This window comes from Hemicordylus capensis, chromosome 1 (assembly GCF_027244095.1).
Source record: "Hemicordylus capensis ecotype Gifberg chromosome 1, rHemCap1.1.pri, whole genome shotgun sequence".
Taxonomy (NCBI): domain Eukaryota; kingdom Metazoa; phylum Chordata; class Lepidosauria; order Squamata; family Cordylidae; genus Hemicordylus; species Hemicordylus capensis.
In genome coordinates this window covers 25,815,683-25,836,156 of record NC_069657.1, presented here as the reverse complement: position 1 = coordinate 25,836,156, position 20,474 = coordinate 25,815,683, and the positions used below count along the sequence as shown (strand labels likewise).

The 20,474-nt window shown below is 44.7% G+C and overlaps 1 protein-coding gene and 1 long non-coding RNA gene across 2 annotated transcripts in view; one reads left to right on the top strand and one right to left on the bottom strand.

The window, feature by feature from the left end:
* Positions 1-10,582: 10,582 nt before the first annotated feature.
* EML1 (EMAP like 1) overlaps positions 10,583-20,474 on the top strand; it is a 212,178-nt gene continuing 202,286 nt past the window's right edge. Inside the window, exon 1 of the mRNA XM_053252779.1 lies at positions 10,583-10,747. Coding sequence (XP_053108754.1) covers positions 10,717-10,747 — 31 coding nt within the window. The 5' untranslated portion in view covers positions 10,583-10,716. The remainder of the gene's footprint in view (positions 10,748-20,474) is intronic.
* The window catches only part of LOC128326283 (uncharacterized), a 46,008-nt gene continuing 36,665 nt past the window's right edge, over positions 11,132-20,474 (bottom strand). Inside the window, exon 4 of the long non-coding RNA XR_008307929.1 lies at positions 11,132-11,284. This is a non-coding gene — a long non-coding RNA (uncharacterized LOC128326283). The remainder of the gene's footprint in view (positions 11,285-20,474) is intronic.

Sequence of the window (20,474 nt, the reverse complement as noted above, 5' to 3'; positions counted from 1 at the left end):
AAAATGTCCTGAACCAGGCTTATTGGAGTCCGGGGGAGGCCAGTGGGGGAAGGGGGAACCGCTGGAGACTCTCTGCAGCCCTGGCAGCACCCACCCCCCAGAGGCAGTGAGTTGTTGAAATTTTTTGTTGTTAGAATTCCTGGACTGGCTTGATTTTAAGCCAAACCAGGGGTTATGTTCAGGTTGGGGGTGGGGGCAAAACTGAACATGCCTAGTTCTGTTCAAGTCTGGTTTGAACTCGAACAGAACCAAGCATACTGGGTTCATGCCCACACCTATTCTGTATGCTCTATGACTGAGCTATGACCCCCTCCAGTGACCTCTATGTCTATGATATGTGAGAATGAAACGACTTCCATGCTGATAGATGTCAGGGAAGTGTATGCTTTGCTTTCAGAAGTGTCTGCTGTGCAAATGCCTAATACATATATTAAAACTGCCTAGGGATAGTACTAACTTCTTTTTAAAATTCTTTATAGCTCTGAACATGCCTTATAAACGAATGTAAATGGGGTAATTTCAAGGAAGCTCCCATCTCTTCTTTCCCTTTTCACTTCCTTTTGATTTACTATCTGGTCTTGTGACTTCCAGCAGCTAACATCTTCCTATTCCCTGGCCTGGGGAAGGAAGGAAAATGGAATTTGCATAAATCAGAAAGGGGGAAAATATTCCATTTAAGCAGTGGCATTTCTGATTGGGTGAGATAGTGACTCCAATAGAACTGGACTGTTGAGCACTCACTTCAGTCAAACAGAAAATTACACACTTAATACAGTAATCAGGCCCAGCTTGATTAACAAAGGCAATCACTCTGGGTGCCCTCTGTGGCAGAAGATAAATGAAGCCTGGATGAGAACAATTCATTCGTAAGGTCAGTGAGAGCTGCATTCCGGAGCGAACCTGACTCCAGCATTCTAATCAAAGCCCTGGAAACAGTAGGTTCTTCCATCATTGAAAATCTTGCATTGATCTTGTGTTAGCATAATTAGTGTGTATAATTCTGTACTTGCCACAAGGGTGGAACATAGGAAGCTGCCTTATACTGAGTCAAACTATTGGTCCATCTAAAGGTAAAGTGTGCCGTTGAGTTGGTGTCGACCCCTAGTGACCACAGAGCCCTGTGGTTGTCTTTGCTAGAATACAGGAGGGGTTTACCATTGCCTCCTCCCGTACAGTATGAGATGATGCCTTTCAGCATCTTCCTATATTGCTGCTGCCCGATATAGGTGTTTCCCATAGTCTGGGAAAGCTCTCCAAGGTTTCAGGCAGAACTACTGGGAGATGCCAGAGACTGAGCCTGCGGCCTTCTGCGTGCTAGCAAATGCACCACCACAAAACTCCGACTCTGTCCCCTAAGGGGATTATCTTACAAAAGACAATGCTCACATGTAGTCACCCCTTCAAATGCAAACCAGGGCAGGCTCTGCTTAGCAAAGGCAACAATTCATGCTTGCTGCAGCAAGACCAGCTCTCCTCCTCCCAGGTGGGTGGGTGAATCACCATTGGCCCATATAGTACCTATGACGCTTCTGTGGTGGGATGCTCTTCACTGTAGTCACCGTGAAACCGAACAGAGCAGCATTTGGAATAGTTATTGCAGCGGCAGCAGCCACAGGGAGTAGGCGTGCCAAGCAAATGGTCTCTGCACATGCGTGGAGGTCACTCAAATGGCCCCTGTGTATGCACTGAAGCCCGAACTGGGCTGAAGAAGGTCCAAACCAGGTTGCCGTCAACCTGGGCTACTCTGGCGGAGGCCGGGTGGGCGGGAGCCACCACCACCGTGACTGGTAAGTACTAAATCACTCCCCTCCTGCCTCCTCTAGGTTTAGGGAAACCACCCCACCCCACCGCCTTCTCACCGGAATCCTCACTGGATTCCCCTTTACCCATAGAGCTCTGAACTGGTTCGAACCAGCTCCGAACTGCTTCAGTGGCAAAACTGAACCGAACTGGCCTGTCTGGTTTTGAGCACATCCCTAACAGGGTTAAACCTCCCCCCGCCCCACCCGCCCAGCTGGTTTTCTAATTAGGATTGAAACTCCTGAAGCTGAAATTATCTGTAGAGGGGGAAATGTTTTCTCTTTGCAGATAATAGCACCATCAGGGGACAATTGGGTGTGGGGTTAGACTCCTCCTTCCTAACATGTTCCCCATTCAAAGCACCCCAACTTCCATACCTGCTTTTAACAAAAGAAAGTCATTGGGAGACCCATTCACGGATATCTCATGTCATGTCTAGTTTGACCCTTAGAGACAGGGTTTATTGGGTTCATCTAAGGAGGTTCTTGTTTTCTTAAGGTGTTCTCATACCACTCATGGCGGGCAGTTCCAGGGCCGGACTGGGGGCACTGAGAGGGCGGTGGAATGTATGTGGGGAGGGCACCGGGTTTTGAGCAGAATGGGTAATCAAGGGGGGGAGTCGGGGCACAGGGGTGCCCCATATGTGGGGCACATTGGGAATATGCCCTGTTGCCCTATAGGCCAGTCCAAGCCTGGGTGTTAAAGAATGGTATTGGTGATAAAGCAAGGATTTCGTTTAATTCTGTGTGAATCTCAGGTTCACAGAAAGAACCCCAGCACGATTATGAAAGCAATGTTGACCAGGAAGACTGAATGGGAGGCAGACTAGGCAAGGGGCAGTAGGACCATAGCTATCAACTCTTAAAACCAACAACCCCCATTGACCACTAGAAGTAGAGACAAAGAGCTGGGTCTCACAATCCGTGAGACTGGGTTTTGCAGGGTGAGCGGGGAGAGTGGGCTAAGCCCACTCTCCCCGCTCATGAACGGAAAGGGAGCCCTGGGCGGCCGGATCGGCCGCCCACACAATTGCCAGCTCCGTGACAGAGCTAGCGGGGGCTGGGGGGAGCGGGGGCCAATTGGCCCCCGCAAGCTCCAGCATGCCCTGCACAAGTGGGCAGGGCATGCTGGCAAGACCCCCGGAGCCAGGAGGCGGCTTTTCGCCTCCCCTCTGGGGGTCTCCCCGTGAGTAGGCATGGCACGAAGCTGTACCGCAGCTACTCACAGTTATTAAAACCAGGTTTGCAGAGCGCTCGCTCCACAAACCTGGTTTTAGGGCAGGGGTTCTTGAGTGGGTTACCCGCTCTAGAATCACCGGGCTCTCAGCCAAGCCCGGTGGGGCTTGCAGCCGAGCCCGGTGGTTCTTACGATCTGCAAACATCGGGCTAGGCTCTCCTAGCCCAATTTTTGCAGATTGTGAAAATAGCCCCAGAGAGTGTAGGACTGTCCCCTTATTCTCCCTTATCTCTGTTCTATGTCTCTTCTGATTGGTAGGCTGATACTCTTAAGACACTCCCTTCTTCTGTGCTCTCTCTTTTTTTCTTCTTTCCCCCCACCATGAAGTAGCTAGTAAAGGCTGCAGGCTTTCTATTCACATCTATAACTTTCTTCAAATAAATCTTTTACTTGTTTTATACCTTAAGCATTTGTCTCAAGATCTCCTCTAAGAACTCTGTTCTCATTGAACTGTGTCTCTGTTAAATAAGAGGTTGACTCAGATTTTCCCCAACTTGCTCCTGGCAGGCATACATTGCTGATTCTCCATACCCGGAGAGGGCAGACCTCACCCAGGGAAGGGAGTTATAAAGCAAAGAATGATCTTAGAGTGGTTGGGATTGGGGCTTAAATTTGAGTATGTTGATGTGTAAGCCTGCCTATGGGGGGAAACTGGATGAAGTGGTAGGAGAGCGTCCTGTTGGTGGAAATGATTGACAGGAGAAGAGGCTGTCATGCAATGAGCTTAGAGCTGCCTGTCATGCAAAGAGCTTAGAGCTGCCTGTCATGCACAAGTTCCAATAGGTGGAACTTGTGCAGCATTGCCATTAAAGGTAAAGGAAACTGTTATTACTGTGTTTTGTCTGCTTTATGGAGATTTGGTCTACTGGGCTCATAGGATGTGGACCTGCCCCCTTGGGAATGGAGATCTGACATCCTATAACTCTTAAGTGATTATTTGCATCACCTGCTTCCCACAAGGTATTGCTATACCAGTATAGTCCCCATATGCACTGGGGCTGTAGGAAGAAACTGCACTGTTTAGCAATATCCATTTGTAAGGGTGCTTTCCAGATGGGAACTTAAAATTGCTTCACAACATATAGGCTTGGTGTGTGTTTATACAATCTGGGTTTTGACACTGTCTTGCATACAGGAATGGTAAGGTACTGTTCACATAGCTGCAGCCTGTATTTAGATCTATTTGGTCTATGGCTGCAATAAAAGAACTACTACTATTGCTACTGTATTCAGATCTTATCTTGACGCTTCAGGTTTAAAGTGTTGTATGTGTGCAAGAAAATAGCTGATTTTAAAAAAATTAGTTTGGAGTACAGTTTACAGTCTTGTTGGTTTACTCAGAAGTAAATGATTTCATTCTGTGGGCTTCCTCCCAAGTATGAGTGTGTAGGATTGCAGCTGTAGAAGTGTGGCTTGCACAGAGGCAGACTGTTTTTCCCTCTTTGCCTTTTAGAGTTGGGTGTATGTCTGTATATCTGTGTTTTATTATTATTGTTGAGACTGGGTGAGTAACTGAAATGACTCGTCTGCTTTTTGGGCTAGGGAGACAGCCTGTCCATGTGTTTTGCTTTGGAGCTCCCTTTCATTCTCTTGTGCAATGGTACCAGTGGTACTGGAGGGGGGAGCACCCCCCTGAAGAGCCTGGTGCTCTTGGGCAAATTCACTGGGGAGCGGGGCAAGGAGGGAAGGGAAAGCCGTCACACCAGATACACAAACACACACACACCTCATAAGAACAGCCCTGCTGGATCAGGCCCAAGGCCCATCTAGTCCAGCATCCTATTTCACACAGTGGCCCACCAGATGCCTCTGGGAAGCCCACAGGCAAGAGCTGAGGGCATGCCCTCTCTCCTACTGCTACTCCCCTGCAACTGGTATTTAGAGGCATCTTGCCTCTGAGGCTGGAGATGGCCTATAACCCCTCGGACTAATAGCCATAGGTAGACCTGTCCTCCATGAATTTATCTAAACCCCTCTTAAAGCCATCCAGTCTGTTGGCTGTTGCCACATCTTGTGGCAGAGAATTCCGTGGGTTGGTTATACATTGTGTGAACAAGTATTTCCTTTTGTCGGTCATCCTCTCCCCTCGAAGACTAAGTGCGGGAGGGAGTGGTGCAGAATCCGACAGCTAACTCTAACCGTCTTCAAAATGTTAGGGTTTGCCTTCAGATTTTATACTGCTTCCTCCTGCACAGTTCAGAAAGCACCAAGGAGGAGGGCATTGGCAGCTACAGGTTATGTTGATTCTACTGGGTTTTTGCAGGAGAGGGATGTTACTTGTACAGTTGGTGCAGATTTGTCATGGGCTACATGATGATCAGACAGAAGCTTTTCTGGTAGATTCTTCCCCCACTCCCCCTGGGCTGAAATCAAGCCATTAACATCTCCAGGATCGCTTTCAATAGTCACCTGGAGATTATTGCCAATTCCCAGAGACTCCAGGCTAATCCTGGGTGTGTGTGTGTGTGTGTGTGCTGTTTGCAACCCTAGGCCTGCCATGTGCTATATTAGGTCTTTATCATCCACTTAGCCAAGAACATCCATCGGAAGTTGGCTTATACCAAGTCAGTGATGGCTCGTCGGTTGCACCTAGCTAACAGGTGGGCAAACAGCCACTTTTTTATTTTCATGAGGAATTTCAGAAAGAGGAGAATGGAGGAAGTGGAAGAGAGGAGAGAGCAGGGCTGGAGCAGCTCTTCTCAGGAGCAGTGGCTATGGGAGACCCAGCTCAAGGTGCATCATCTGTTCGCAACTTCTATCCTATTTGTGACTCATGAGGATGTGGACAAGCTGCTTGGAGCAGAGCGGCCTACCACTTGTTCTCTTGACCCTTGCCCGACATGGCTAATACTATCTGGTAGGGAAGTTGTTGTAGGAGGTCTAGTAGAGATCATAAATGCTTCTCTGATTGAGGGCAGGATGCCTCCTTGCCTTAAGGATGCAATTATTAGACCTCTTCTGAAGAAGCCTGCATTGGATCCCTCAGAGTTGAGTAACCATAGGCCTGTCTCCAAACTTCCGTGGGTGGGCAAGGTAACTGAGGGTGTGGTGGCCTCCCAGCTCCAGGTGGTCTTGGATGAAACTGATTATCTAGACCAGGGTTTCTTAACCTTGGGCCCCAGATGTTGTTGGACTACAACTCCCAAAATCCCCAGACATGGCCTTTGTGGCTGGGGATTCTGGGAGTTGTAGTCCAACATCTGGGGACCCAAAGTTAAGAAACCCTAATCTAGACCCATTTCAGACTGGATTTGGGGTGGGCTATGGAGTGGAGACTGCTTTGTTCAGCCTGATGGATTATCTCCAATTGGGAATTGACAGAGGAAGTGTGACTCTGTTGGTCCTTTTGGACCTCTCAGCGGCTTTCGATATTATCAACCATAGAATCTTTCTGGAGTGTCTGAGGGGGTTGAGGGTGGGAGGCACTGCTTTGCAGTGGTTCCACTCTTACCTCTCGGGCAGATCCTAGATGGTGTCCCTTGGGAACTGTTGTTCTTCAAAATCTGAATTCCGGTATGGTGTCCTTCAGGGCTCTGTCTCCGATGTTGTTTAACATCTACATGGAACTGCTGGAAGAGATCATCAGGAGATTTGGTGCAGGGTGTTATCAGTATACTGATGACATCCACATCTCTTTCTCCATGTCCGCATCATCATCATCATCATTATTTATTTATTTTTACATTTATATCCCACTCTTCCTCCAAGGAGCCCAGAGCGGTGTACTACATACTTGCGTTTCTCTTTCACAACAACCCTGTGAAGTAGGTTAGGCTGAGAGAGAAGTGACTGGCCCAGAGTCACCCAGCTCCCATCATTGGGAGAAGGCATAACCTCCCTAAATGCCTGCCTGGAGGCAGTGATGGGCTAGATGAGAGATAACAAGCGGAGGCTGAATCCAGTGAACTTGGCTGGATGAGAGATAAGCTGAGGCTGAATCCAGTGAACTACTTATTGTGCAGGGTCAGAACTCCCTCTGAGCCATTTTGGAAGGGCGGTATACAAATCAAACAAACAAACAAACAAACAAACTTGGGAGATGATTTTGATCTGCCAGTTCTGGATGGGGTCACACTTCCCCACTTCCAACACAGTACGCAGTCTGGGGGTGCTTCTGGACCTCTCCCTGGTGTCCCAGGTTGAGGCAGTGGCCAGAGGTGCCTTTTATCAGCTTTGGCTTATATGCCAGCTGCGTCCGTTTCTTGAGATAAATGACCTCAGAACAGTAGTACATCTGCTGGTCACCTCCAGACTTGATTACTGCAATGTGCTCTATGAGGGGCTGCCTTTGTACATAGTCTGGAAACTGCAGTTGGTCCAGAATGCGGCAGCTCTGGGGCATCTCAGCGAGACCATATCACTCCTATCTTAAAAGATCTACACTGGTTGCTAATGATTTTCCAGGCAAAATACAAGGTTTTGGTTATAACCTATAAAGCCCTAAACAGCTTGGGCCCTGAGTATTTTGAGAACATCTTCTTTACTATGAACCTCGCTGCCCATTGAGATAATCTAGAGAGGAGATCAGTCTGCAGTTGCCACTGGCTCGTCCGGGCACCAAGGAGGAAGGCATTGGCAGCTACAGTCTAAAACTTACCACAAGAGAGGCAGTAAATGAAGCAAAGGAAGATGGAGACAAGGGTAATAGGGAAGAACATGCATTCAGTTACATATCTTTTTGCATAGTTTCAGTTGGGGATGAGGCCAAAGACTTCACAGAAGAGGTGAATTTTCAGGTACAGTTTGAAAGAACAAGGAGGTGGCTGGACTTGAACTTGGAAATGTTGCATGATTGAATCCAGACAAGATGGAGGTGCCGTTGGTCAATTGGAGAACCAGTTGGGATGAGTGGATTCAACCAGTTCTTGATGGGGTTGCATTCCCCTTGAAAGAGCAAGTGCACAGTTTGGGGGTGCTACTGGACCCGGTTCTGCTTTTGCATGCTCAGGTGGAGGCAGCGGGCAGGGGTGCCTTCTCACAGCTCTGTTTAGTGCACCAGCTGTGTCCCTTTCTTGAGAAGGCAGCCACAGTTACCCACACCTTAGTCACGTCACAACTGGATTACTGTAACATGCTCTATGTGTGGTTGACCTTGAAGAATATTTGGAAAAGGCAGCAAATGCAAAATGTGGCAGCTATAATTTTATTTGGAATTGCCTGCTGGGACCATATTATGCCCACAGAGGTGCTCTTATCCCTGGACTTCAGGGCCAAAGTCCAGGGCCTCCACAGCCCCTGGGCCCCCTTAAATCCTCTTTAGTCCATCCTGGGTGCTGTGGTTGCCCGACTGAGCATGATGATGTTTAATTTGCAAGGGAGGGGGGAGGCCTCCAAAGGCCTTTAAGTCCAGGCTCCAAAATTACCTAGATGTAACTCTGTATGCCCATTCTGAAAAAGCTACATTGGCTGCCAATTTGTTTCCAGGTCCAGTTCAAGATGCTGGTTTTGACCTTAGAAGCCCTTAATGGTTTGGGTCCTGGATATCTGAGGGACGACCTGCTGCCAAGGATTTCTGTCCACTTGACAAGTTCATTGGAGGGGGCTCTGCTCCGTGTGCTGACAACGAGGGAGGCTCAGCTGTTGAGCATGCAAGGACAGGGCCTTCTTGTTCACTGCTCCTAGGCTTCGGAATGCTTTCATGGCGGGCATTTGCTTCTCAGCTCCCATGATGGCATTTAGAAAACAAGTGAAAACATGGTGTGTGTGTTTTAACCCAAACTTTTAGATGTGTTACGTTCTGTGCTGCTGCTGCTCTGGATACTGTTGTGTTTTGTTGTTTTACTATGTATATGTTTTTTAAAAATAGATTTATATTGTTTGTTTTCCATTGTATTGTTTTCTGAGTAATATATTTGAATTGTTTTAAAGATTCTGTAAACTGCCTTGGGATTTTTTTTGACGAAAAGCCTGACCATACATACATACCGTAGTACAGTCATCGCGATTTTAAGTATCCATGATGGGGAAGTTGTGGCAGGTCTCACCAACCGAAACCAGAGTATCTGTCATTTGGTAACAGCTTTGGGCAATTTGGGTTTTTTTTTGGGGGGGGGTGTTTGCAATTCCGAGGGTCTGGGAGTGATTTCTGGGAGTCGGGTGATTTCCCCCCCATTTTAAACTTTTTTTTTGTCTTTATTTGACTGCGATTCCCCTAACACCCTGTTTCCAATGTATTTCTATTGCTCTCCAACCGCAAATTTGCTAACCACAAGGTTTTCCCAAAATGGAACCCTCGCAGTTGGCAAGGGATGGTTGTATAAATGAACAATATTATTAAGAAATAATAATAATAATAATTCGATTTCTATACCGCCCTTCCAAAAATGGCTCAGGGCGGTTTACACAGAGAAATAATAAATAAATAAGATTGTTCCCTGTCCCCAAAGGGCTCACATTCTAAAAAACACAAGATAGACACTAGCAATAGTCACTGGAAGTTCTGTGCTGGGAGTGGATAGGGCCAGTTACTCTCCCCCTGCTAAATAAAGAGAATCACCACAGTGAAAGTTGCCTCTTTGCCCAGTTAGCAGCGGATGAAATACCGCAATTCCACTTAGGCAGGCATCTACAAATCCACTTTCCAGCTCACCAGTGGTGAATGCTCCCCAGCCCTCTGTTGAGCAGAATGTTCAGCACCACACAGATCTCCTCCCCAGATATCTAATTTCCAGTGCCACTTCTGAGAGGGTAAGAAACAGCTGGAATCCTTTCTGAGCAGCAGGAGAGGTCTCCCACTATTTTTTACCTTCTTCATATCCTGGGGCAAATGACAGTAGACCCACTTCTCTCCTATGCCCTCTTCCTGTGTGCATAGTTATTCCCATATCCTGGTCACACTGGGACATAACCAAGATACACTGAACTTTTTCATATAAGAAGGATTGTCTTCCTTGGAGGCCTTCAAGAGAGCCTTAAAGACCCATCTTTTTAGCCTGGCTTATAATGTATCTAGTTTCAATGTTATTTAGCTTTAATTGTAATTTTAATCTGTTTTTAATCAGTTTTTGATTTTTTTAATGTGTTAAAAAAAGAGCCACTTTAGGAAGGGTGGTAAATCAATCAGATAAATAAATGATGTTGCAAATTTATGAAGTCACAGGAAAAATGACAAGAAAAACAGGTTCTTGCCCCTTGGTAAAATCATACACTTAAAAGTGGCTTTAAAAGTTTGTCCAACTATGCATATCATGACAAAAACTGCTTCATTTCTCTCAAGTACTCTCACCAACCACGTGTTCTTGTTACATAACCAAGAATGGCCTGGAAACAAGTCCCTGCTACAAGCGTCTTCACATCATTATTATTTTAGTGGGCATTTGAGTAGAGGTTCCCAGCGTAGTTCTTAAAAGCTTTTTCATAAATATTCCATGGCCTTTTCGAGAGTGTAATGTGCCACTGTGACATTAAAGAGGAAGCAGTTTGAAGGGGAGGGATGTCAACAAATTTATCCACCAATAGCATGCTCTTTTGGCACAAAAGCACATTCTTATCTTTGCATCCCATAATGAGAAGGCAGAGCCAGAATTTGTTGCTGTAACTCCTGAGTGGGTAGATGTACAGCTGGAGGAGGAGGTTCATGTTTTGCTAACATTTCTTCTGCTTTGCCTGACAGAGGAACGAGTTCTGTAATTCTTTTTCCTGCGGTTTTCCTAAGCAGCGTTAAAGGAAACTTCTTTTCGCATGATGTCAGACTGCGAGGGAATGGCTGTGGGTAAGTGCCAGATTTATATTTACCCACACTGTCCTGAAGTGTAGTTCACATTCTCAGATTGCACAGCAATGTGTTAGAAACCTGCATGGTTTTGAAACATTCAGTCCTGTCATTTGAGGCAAACTTTTTTAAAAAAAAAAAGTCAGCACTTCTGCTGATTTCCTGCCTTTCCCAAGGAAAATCATTTCACTCTTGCAAAATCCATGCAAAGCTGCTGTTGAACATATATTCCAGAAGCTACATATCTGTGCTTTTCTTTATTTAATACTGTTAATAACAAATGTATTTATTTGGTGGTGTGTTTAAATTCATCCTCTTCTATGTTCAGAGGTATGGGCAAAGAAGAAATTTAATAATAACACTGAAAAGAAAGAGAGAATGGTTTCAACTGTGTGACGAAACGGTGGGAGCTTTTATTATATGACTAATTCTGCAGAAATAGCAGTGTCCAGATAGATCCTTTGGATCACTTGGAGAGGAATATCCAGGGATAGAAGCAGAAACAAGCATCCTGTTATAAGCTACTGGTAGCATCTCCTAATGACAAAAGAATTGTGGAAAAGATGTTAGGAAGTAATAAACACAGATTCATTGCTGAGAGAAAATGCCCCTCAGTTTGAAAACAAGCTGTTACGAATACAGTGAATATGTATGCTATACCTGTGAACAAATTCTTTTACCACGGGAAATATGCCATCCTCAAATATGCCATCCTTGGCTGCATAAGGGACTAAGCTGTTTGATGGATATTGGTACCCACAGTGCTTCTGGACTCTTTATTGTAAGCACTGCATTGTATCTCTTCTAGAAAGGGAGATTCTTTGGAACAGGGGTTTTCAACCTTTTAAAAAAAGTGTACCCTTCTGTGAAAGATCTTCAGCTTAGATACCCATAGTGATTTTTACTGTGTGTGTGTGTGTATGCACATGCATGCACACACATATGCATACATGCACACACACACACACACACTTGATTGATTGATTGATTGATTGATTGATGAAGTGCAGTCAAGTCGGTGTTGACTCTTAGCGACCACATAGATAGATTCTCTCCAGGATGATCTGTCTTCAACTTGGCCTTTAAGGTTGAACACACACATTTAAATGTTACTTTTATGAGACAGGTTGCTGCCTTGCATCCAGACTAAGTTACTCACAAGTACTCTCATTGAAATAATAGGACAAGTAATCTTGTCCCATTAATTTCAATAGCACTATGCATGAGTAACTTAAGGGGCTCAATTGCCCTGTTAGCAGAACATATCACACTTAAATAATACACTGATAGTTATTAAATTGCTCCTAGATAATGTGTCCCCAGGGGTTTATTTGGGGGTGGGGGAAAGTTTCAGGATGGGCCCATCCTCAAAGATAAATTAGAAATAATCATGCAGGGTTGAGGGCAGAGTGAACACACAGAGCCTTGTTGAGCAGTTGGGGGGGTGTGGGTGTAGAATGGAAGGCATACTCTCAGCAAATCAGCAAATCAAGACCAATTCTATGTAGTAGTTTAAAAAAAAAAAGATAGAACAGCTTATTTAAAACTACTTCACATCTGACAGTACAAATAGGTGTTCTTTGTCACATCGGACAATTTTAGAACAATTGTGGAACAATTTTGCTTCATGGGCATATGATGGAGCAATGTCCTCTATGGCATTAAAATCTGGGAGGCAGGATTGAGAGAGAGAGAGAGAGAGAGAGAGAGAGAGAGAGAGAGAGGCTTTCCCTGAGTCACCCAACACGATTCATGACTTAGTGGAAATTTCAGTTATGGTCTTTCCAACTCTCTATCCACTATAGCTCCATCTCTTCTGTGTCAACTTATTCTCTGGAAAGCCTGCATCAAGGCAACAGAATAAATTATACACAACAATATGTTAAAACAGTGGAGACTTGCATCCATTTGCAGATTTATTGCTATGACTGTTCCCTCAGTTTCACTCTCTCACAGTCCTCCACAGCAGAGCAAATGGCTAAGGAGCATTCATTGAATGAACTGGAGGTAGAGGGGCTTTTGCAACCAGCTGCTGTGGAGGTTACTGCAGCCTGTATTTATCTATCGATTGATGAATGGATTGATTGATCATATTTATATACTACCTGATAGTGGGAAGTGTTTGTCCAGGGACTGGGAGAAGAGTGTGACCAGCTAGACCCAACTGGAGATTGCTTCTGCCCCCCTGCTTTTTTAGGGTAAAGTTTATAAAACCTGCAGTTTGCTGAGGCACACTTTGGTGCCCGCGCCTTGGTGTTGTGCCATCTGTGTCACTAAGTGTGCACTTGGCAATGCAGTCAGTGACAACTGGAGTAGTGGAGGTTAGATTCGTTTCTCCCCACCCCTCCTATAGTATTTATTTATGATTTGTTTTATTTATTTATTACATTTATATACTGCCCCATCCAAACAGCTCTGGGAGGTGCACAACAATAAAAATAAAATGCACAAATCAACCCTTTTAAAAACAATCATTACAATCATTAGTAAACAGCAATACTTTAGTAAGGCTATGAGGGAACCTAATTAAGGAGTACAACTCGGAAGTTAGTTAGAGCTGCGAACTCTAGGATAAGAATACAGTCATCCATCGCCAACCACGGTTTTGCCAAACATGGTTTTAAGTATCTGCGAATGGGAAATTGTGTCAAGTCTCGCCAACCACAACCCAAGTACTCGCGGTTGGCGGGTTGTTGTTGTTGTTGTTGTTGTTGTTTTGAGAGTGTTTTAGCTATGGGGAGGGGGTCAGAGATACAAACTACTCATTTCCTCTTGCTGACCCTTGCCCACTCCTCATGATTTAAAGTGCCTTTGAATGATTTTTGGGAGTTCAAAAAATTTCCAGAGGTTCAATCTGCTCATTCCTCTGTGTGACTCTTGATGATATTAAGGGATTTGGGGGGGATTTTTGCTGATTCCCCGCCCCTTATTTTTTGGTCTTTTTGAGATCTTGGTTCCCCTAAATCCCTGTTTCCCATTCATTTCAATGCCTCGCCAACTGTGCATTTGCCAAGTGCAGGGTTTTGGTGGAAAGGAACACTCACCATTGGCGAGGGATGACTGTATAACTGTAGGATAAGAATGAAATTGCATTGGAGGAAACTAATCGTCCATCGGGCTCTCCGCTTTGTATTTCAATATTTAATTGACCACTGAAACAGCTAAATGGCTCTTGGAGAACCACAACCGAAGTCCTGAGAGACATATTGGATAAAGTCAGGGAAATTTTGGATGTTGAAGGAGACTTGATTTGTTCCTGTTTATACACTGCTAATGCCAGGAAATCTAGGGGTATTATAGAGTTGTTTCCCCCCAATATAGATTGCAAACATGCCTTTTGGAGTTCGTTACATCAGTTTGATGACATGTCCCCATGTCTGATGTCAGACGTGGGGGGCATGGTCTGGCTCCCGAACAGGGCTATGCAGCCCCGTTTGGGAGTTAGATTCGGACCAGCGCTGTGTTCGCAGCATGGCCAGGAGCGGCTCTTCCCTGCCTTAAAGGCAGGGAGAGCATCTCCTGGCCACGCTGCGAATGCAGCGCTAGCCATCTAATTCCTGAACGGGGGTGCGCAGCCCTGCTCGGGAGCTAAACCAGCCCCCCTGCATCTGAAGTCAGATGCGGGGTGTGTGTCAGGGCCGCGAGGCATGGCCCCTGAGGGGTGGCGGCCCGGGTACTTTGAACCCAGTTGCCGAATGGTGGCTACGCCCTTGGTTAAAAAGAATTCTACAAATCAGGAAATTTAAACAAAGATCTTCTCCCATTTGTTACATATCTTAATAATATTTTAATTAAGGAGGGAAGGAAAATTGCTGGCCTTGGATTTGGGTAAAGCCTCCAGCAATTTTCTCAGTAAAAGATCAGATGTATCCACAGTCAGTTCAGATGAATTTAGAATGTAAGGGACAGGTAGGAAATTTTCAAAGAAACAGAAATCAATCATGGGGTAGAGGAATGGGGTATAGACAGAGGCTTAACCCATCTTATGATGGACATCAGCCCCAGTTTTCCCCCTGACTAGACAGTTTTGGAGATTCTTATTCCATTAATATTTTGTCATGGAATATTGTGGGATGGTCTAATAAAATACTGGATTCAGATTAGGGGAAATCTTTGCAATCCTTTGATACTATTTGTCTTCAAGAAACATGGTTGAGGAAAGGCACAGATCTGTCTCTACAGGGATTTATTTCATTGAATTATCCTGATCAAATCCTATTGGAAGGGAAGGGGCCAGTGGAGGTCTGGCCATATTTTCAGTAAAACCTAATTTGGAGGCTAGGGTGATTAGCAACTCTAGAAATAATTTTATTCTAGCATTGTTGGTTGAGAGTAAATAGAACTGTGATTTTGGTCTGTTTAAACTTGTACATCTCTCCCAGCAACTCATTGCAGTATTCAGCGAGCCTTTGGAAAAATCTAACTGATGCACTGGAACATTGCATCAAACATTTATTTCCCAAAAGCAAGCGTTGTAGTCTATGGTTACTTCAATGCTTGTAATGGCTCTGATGAAAACTTTTTATGTATGGAGGATAGTGATAATGTTCTGCTTACTAGGTCTTCACAGGATAAGGTGTTTAATGCACAAGGCCAAAAACTGATAGAGTCCATGTTGGGCTTCCAGTTAGTCTACTTGCACAGTAGTGATTTGGACATCTCAGGTGGATATTTTACACTTCTCAACAAGACGGTTAAAATCCTTATATCCCTGATAAATAAAAAGATATAAGGAACATCTGGCAGACATACAGCATAGAGATAGAACAAAACCATGCGCAGTGCATGTTAAAGAACAACATCAAGGCAGAGTAGTGAATACAAAGATATTCACCTTGGCTGTGGAGACAGATGGAAGGAAACAAAAAATCAGAGAAGCCATATGTATAGAACAGTTGCACCCAACTATAAATGTTAAAGGAAATGAGGGAAGCAATGAAATTCATTGGTTATTGAGTGTATGAACTTCATTATGCTTTTGTGTTCTTTTCCCTCCTTCCGCTGTTTTCCTGTATGTAATATTGGGAGCTGCACAGGATTGGCTGATTGCCTTCAGTTCTTTAGCTGAATCATGATGTGGAGTTGTATTTAAGAACAAGACTCAGCCACCTTTGTATAGCACTGAGGATGATATCTTACATCGAAACATTTGCTATTTTGCTACATCTGTGGTTTAGTTTTTTTAAAACGTTTGAATGTTTTAACTTGCAATTGCACATTAAAGAAGATCATTGAGAAAAGCTCTTTTAAACAGCAAATCTGGAAGTGTCATAGACCCTGCCCCCACTCCCCAGAATTTGTTATCTCAAACAGTATGCTATAATATCCTCGATAGACCAGATAGTAACCATTTACCCGTAACACTGCCCTTCTCCCCAGCATGCCCTTGTTTGCGGACTTCTCCAATGGATATTACAGAGGGTACCATTATTAGTGGTCAGCAACTGAAGTGGTCTACAACTGTATCTCAGTCCATCCATGATCAGCGTTATAGCCCTCATCTGATGGATCTGCGTTTGGATGCAGTTGAGGGACATGCTAATCCTAGGGATATATTTTCATCCATTGTAGATACTCTTAGGCCCCCCGCTTTTTAAAAAAAAGTGAAGTCTGTTTTAAGACCACATTTGGTCCCTCCTAAGATTGGATGGTATGATAACGACTGCAAAAATGCTAAGAAATCTCTAACACAACTTACTAGAAGGGTTTCTAAATCTGAAACAGGATTAAATATATTGGCTTCCCAAAGAATTGCATATAAGAATCTTCTTAGAAAGGAAGATTGGAAATAAAAATGTTAATATTATAATGCCCTTATACATATCTGTGGTGTGGCCACACTTGGAGTACTGTGTATAGTACTGTATCTTAAGGTCACTGTATCTTAAGGACGACATTGTAGAAAATGTCCTCTTAAGGAGGACATTGTAGGAAAAGGTGCAGAAGAGGGCAACCAAGATGATATGGGTCCTGAAGCACTGTCCTTATGAGGCATCTGGGGCCCTTTAGATTGGAAAAAAGATAGCTATGGGGAGACATGATAGAGGTTTATAGAATTATGCATGGAATAGAGAGAGTGGACAGAGAAATTTTTCTCCTTCTCTCACAACACTAGGACCAGGGGTCATCCCATGAAACTCAAAGCCAGAAATTTTAGGATCTACAAAAGGAAGTACTTTATCACAAAGAGCGTAATTAATCTAATTGAATTTTCTGCCATGGGATGTGGTGGTGGTTACTAGCTTGGATGACTTTAAGGGGCTTTGACAAATTCATGGAGGGCAGGTCTATGAATGGCTACTAGTCTGGTGGCTATAGGCCACTTCCAGCCTCTAAATACCAGTTGCAGGAGAGCAACAGCAAAAGAGAGGGCAAGCCCTCACTTCTTGCCTCTAGACTGGATGGGCCTTGGGCCAGATCCAGCAGGGCTGTTCTTATGTTCATTTTCTTAACCATCTTTATAAACAGACAATGGAAGGAGTTGGGACTAGCAGTTATAGAAAAGAGAGAAGCTAAATCCTGGGAAATAATTTCTACAGCTGTAAAGAGAAGGAATTTTGTTCTGGAAGCTCAGATTCCTGCCAGTACTTGGTATGGTTATTTTGCTAATATTTTTGGCAAAACCCTAGCATTATTAACAATAGTGATATTTCATTCAATCAGGCTCTGGCATAATGTCCACAATAGCGTCCTGCAACAGTACAGGGAGTATGTCGATTAATTTCCTGTTTAATGATATATAAAGCACTGGGGGAAGGTGTGTTGCCCCCTGAAATTTTAAAGATCAATTCTGACTGGTGGGCACCCCTGTTGGCAACACTATTTACTTATATTAATGAGAACTAGCTTAACCCACTCAGAGCATCTGCCCGCTAGTACTTGATTGCTCCCCTCCCCTCACTGGCCACAGCACTCCCACCCCCAAGCTAAAGACTTGCCCTTTCTGGGGTGGGGGGGTGTAACCCCATTCAGAGCAGGCAGATCTGAACTACTTCTCAAGTCCCAACCCCCACAATCAGTCCCTCTGTCCTATTTGGATTCAGCTTTAGTTGGTTGGTTAGCCCTCATTCAGCCGATTAGGCAGTATTCAGGCAGTATTTATCTCAGTGTTTATTATTTTGCTGAGTTCTCTGATTTGGGGAAATAAATGATCCCACTTCCCCTCCTGAAAACCACTCTTTTTCTGAAAATCTTATGTCCTCTGTATTTTAATATGGTACTGTATTCATCTCTCGTTCCTAGAAGATGATCAAGAGCTGCAAGTGTGTGGATACAGAAATACAGTTTGAGATCAGAATCTATATTTCTGTGATGCAGAACATACCTAGTTCTATTTTCTTCACCTATAGCATCAGCAATCCTTTGCATTAGAAAGGAAGAGGAAAATAGAGAGGGGGGTATTTTTGCTTACCTATCAAAAGTCATGCTGTGTCGCTGGTAATCAGAGCAGGTTGCCTTGCCAGCAGAACTGGTCTCAATTTAGAAGCTGGAACCATGTTTGCTTGTTAAGCAAAGTGAGTCATGTCAGGGAAGTGGACAGGAAGGTGAGATTCAGATACTGGAAGCAATATGTTGTGTGTGTCTGATATGAATGAAACTGCTATGACAGCTGCTTATATGTTCAGTTTCCCTTTGCAAAAGGAATTTTGGCTCATGATATAATTTTTTACAGACAGGGTGGTGGATCTTTGCTTTACTATGGGTATAATGGCATTGCTAGAGACTGAAAAGATTCGAGCCTGCAGATCCTGGCTTGGGCTTCAACCTCCACCCTTTCCCATTAGTATTGATTTTGTGGTGGCAAAGCTACTGCATGGTTTATCTGCTACGGCTCCTTTATACATCATATGTCAGTCATAGGGCTGCTGTCAACAGCATCTGTTGAAACGACTTATTTTCATTCCAACGGTGATCCGTGTCTGAGAGACACTGGCCACTGGGTCAACATTTTCCTTGCCAAAAGGCTTCCTTTTTGCCCCTAAACAAGGCCCTTCCACCCCAACCTTTCTATCTTCCACCACGCTGTCCATACCAAAAAGTGACATTCCATGACAAGGACATTCCTTATATTTTACTTTCCTGGCCCTTCCACCCAGAATGAAAGAGAGAAAGCAAATGAGCATCACTTCCTACATATTGTTGAAGCAGGTACAGGAAATATGCCTGTTTGGTAAATGTCCTTTATAGCCATGTCGATGTAAAACCCAGATAGGGTCAAAAGTTGTGTCATATTCAAGATCAGGTTGTCGTTTTCTCCTGAATGTGTATTGTGACAATTCTTGTGTGTTCTCCCTTTTGCTTTTTGCCTAGTTTGAGTTTTTCTGCCAAGACCTCTGACTCATGCACAGTGATGTCATCTCATGCTGTTAATCATGTTCTCGATCTCTCATTTTCCTTTCCTAGCTCCCTTGGCATTTAAGATGTATTTTAATAGAAAGTTTTAGTTTTGATGAAGGGTTGTGATGGTGCTCTGTATTTGGGCTAACCTGTCCACTAGGCAAACCCAGCCTAGAGCACCTGTTCTTGGGGCGGGTGGTGGGTGGTTGGGCTCATAAACAATACTAGAATATAGCATTCCCAATTATTCTTTCTCTCCTTCTTTATTGCATGCCTACAGTGCTGCACAGGGGTGTAATAATGCCATATGTAATACTGCACCCTGCTCCCCAAAGGGTCTGCACATTCTGCACCCCAAAATACATAGTTATCTTTCCTCATTGCACCGCATCCCCCAGTAACCTGCTAGTCTCATAAGCTGCCCTCCCTCTCTTGAATATGAATATAGCATTCATTTCTAAAGAAAAGCAGTATCTGACTCTATTTTGAAATCAACAACAGGCAGCAGCATCTTTTCATCTTTGAAGTGTTAGAATATTGCTGCCATGTGCCACATGAGACTGGGAGCTCTCTCCCTGTGTATCCTCAAACTGGCATTGGCTGGTCATACGCTGGTAATTCGACCTCACAAATGAGCAGCCTGCACAGCTCAAGTTAAAGCCAGGGCTTTGTGCTTACAGGGAGGAGAGCTGGTCTTGTGGCAGCAAGCATGAATTGTCCCCTTTGCTAAGCATGGTCTACCCTGGTTTGCATTTGAATAGCAGACTACACGGGATCACTGTAAGATGTTCCCCTCAGGGGATGGGGCCGCTCTGGGAAGAACATCTGAAGGTTCCACATTCCCTCCCTGGCTGCTCCAAGATAGGGCTACGAGAGACTCCTGCCTGCAACCTTGAAGACGCCACTGCCAGGATGTGTAGACCAGGCCTGTTCAACTTTAGCCATTCTGCAGATGTTGACCTACAACTCCTATAATCCCTGGCTATTGGCCACTGGGGCTGGGGATTATGGTAGTCCAAAAACAGCTAGGAGGCCTAAATTGAGCAGGCCTGGTTTGGGTAGACAATACTGAGCTAGATGGACCAATGGTCTGACTCAGTAGAAGGCAACTTCCTAAGTTCCTATGCTTCCTGGTTGGGGTGTGTGTGCCAAAATCAAACTTCACCTAGGGCGCCAAAAACACCAGGGCCAATCCTGCTCTGTATTAGAGGGATCCTGAAACAGATTATGGAGGTCTTTGTTCTCATCTTGACTGGCCAGCAGGGGTGTAGCTAGGGGAGAGGGGGCCCGTGTTCACTTTTCTCTCCGGTAGCCCCTCAGAGTAAGAGAGATAATGAAGCAAATAGGGAGGGGTGGAGTTAGGGGGCCCTCAGGAGCTGGGGTCCCCAGA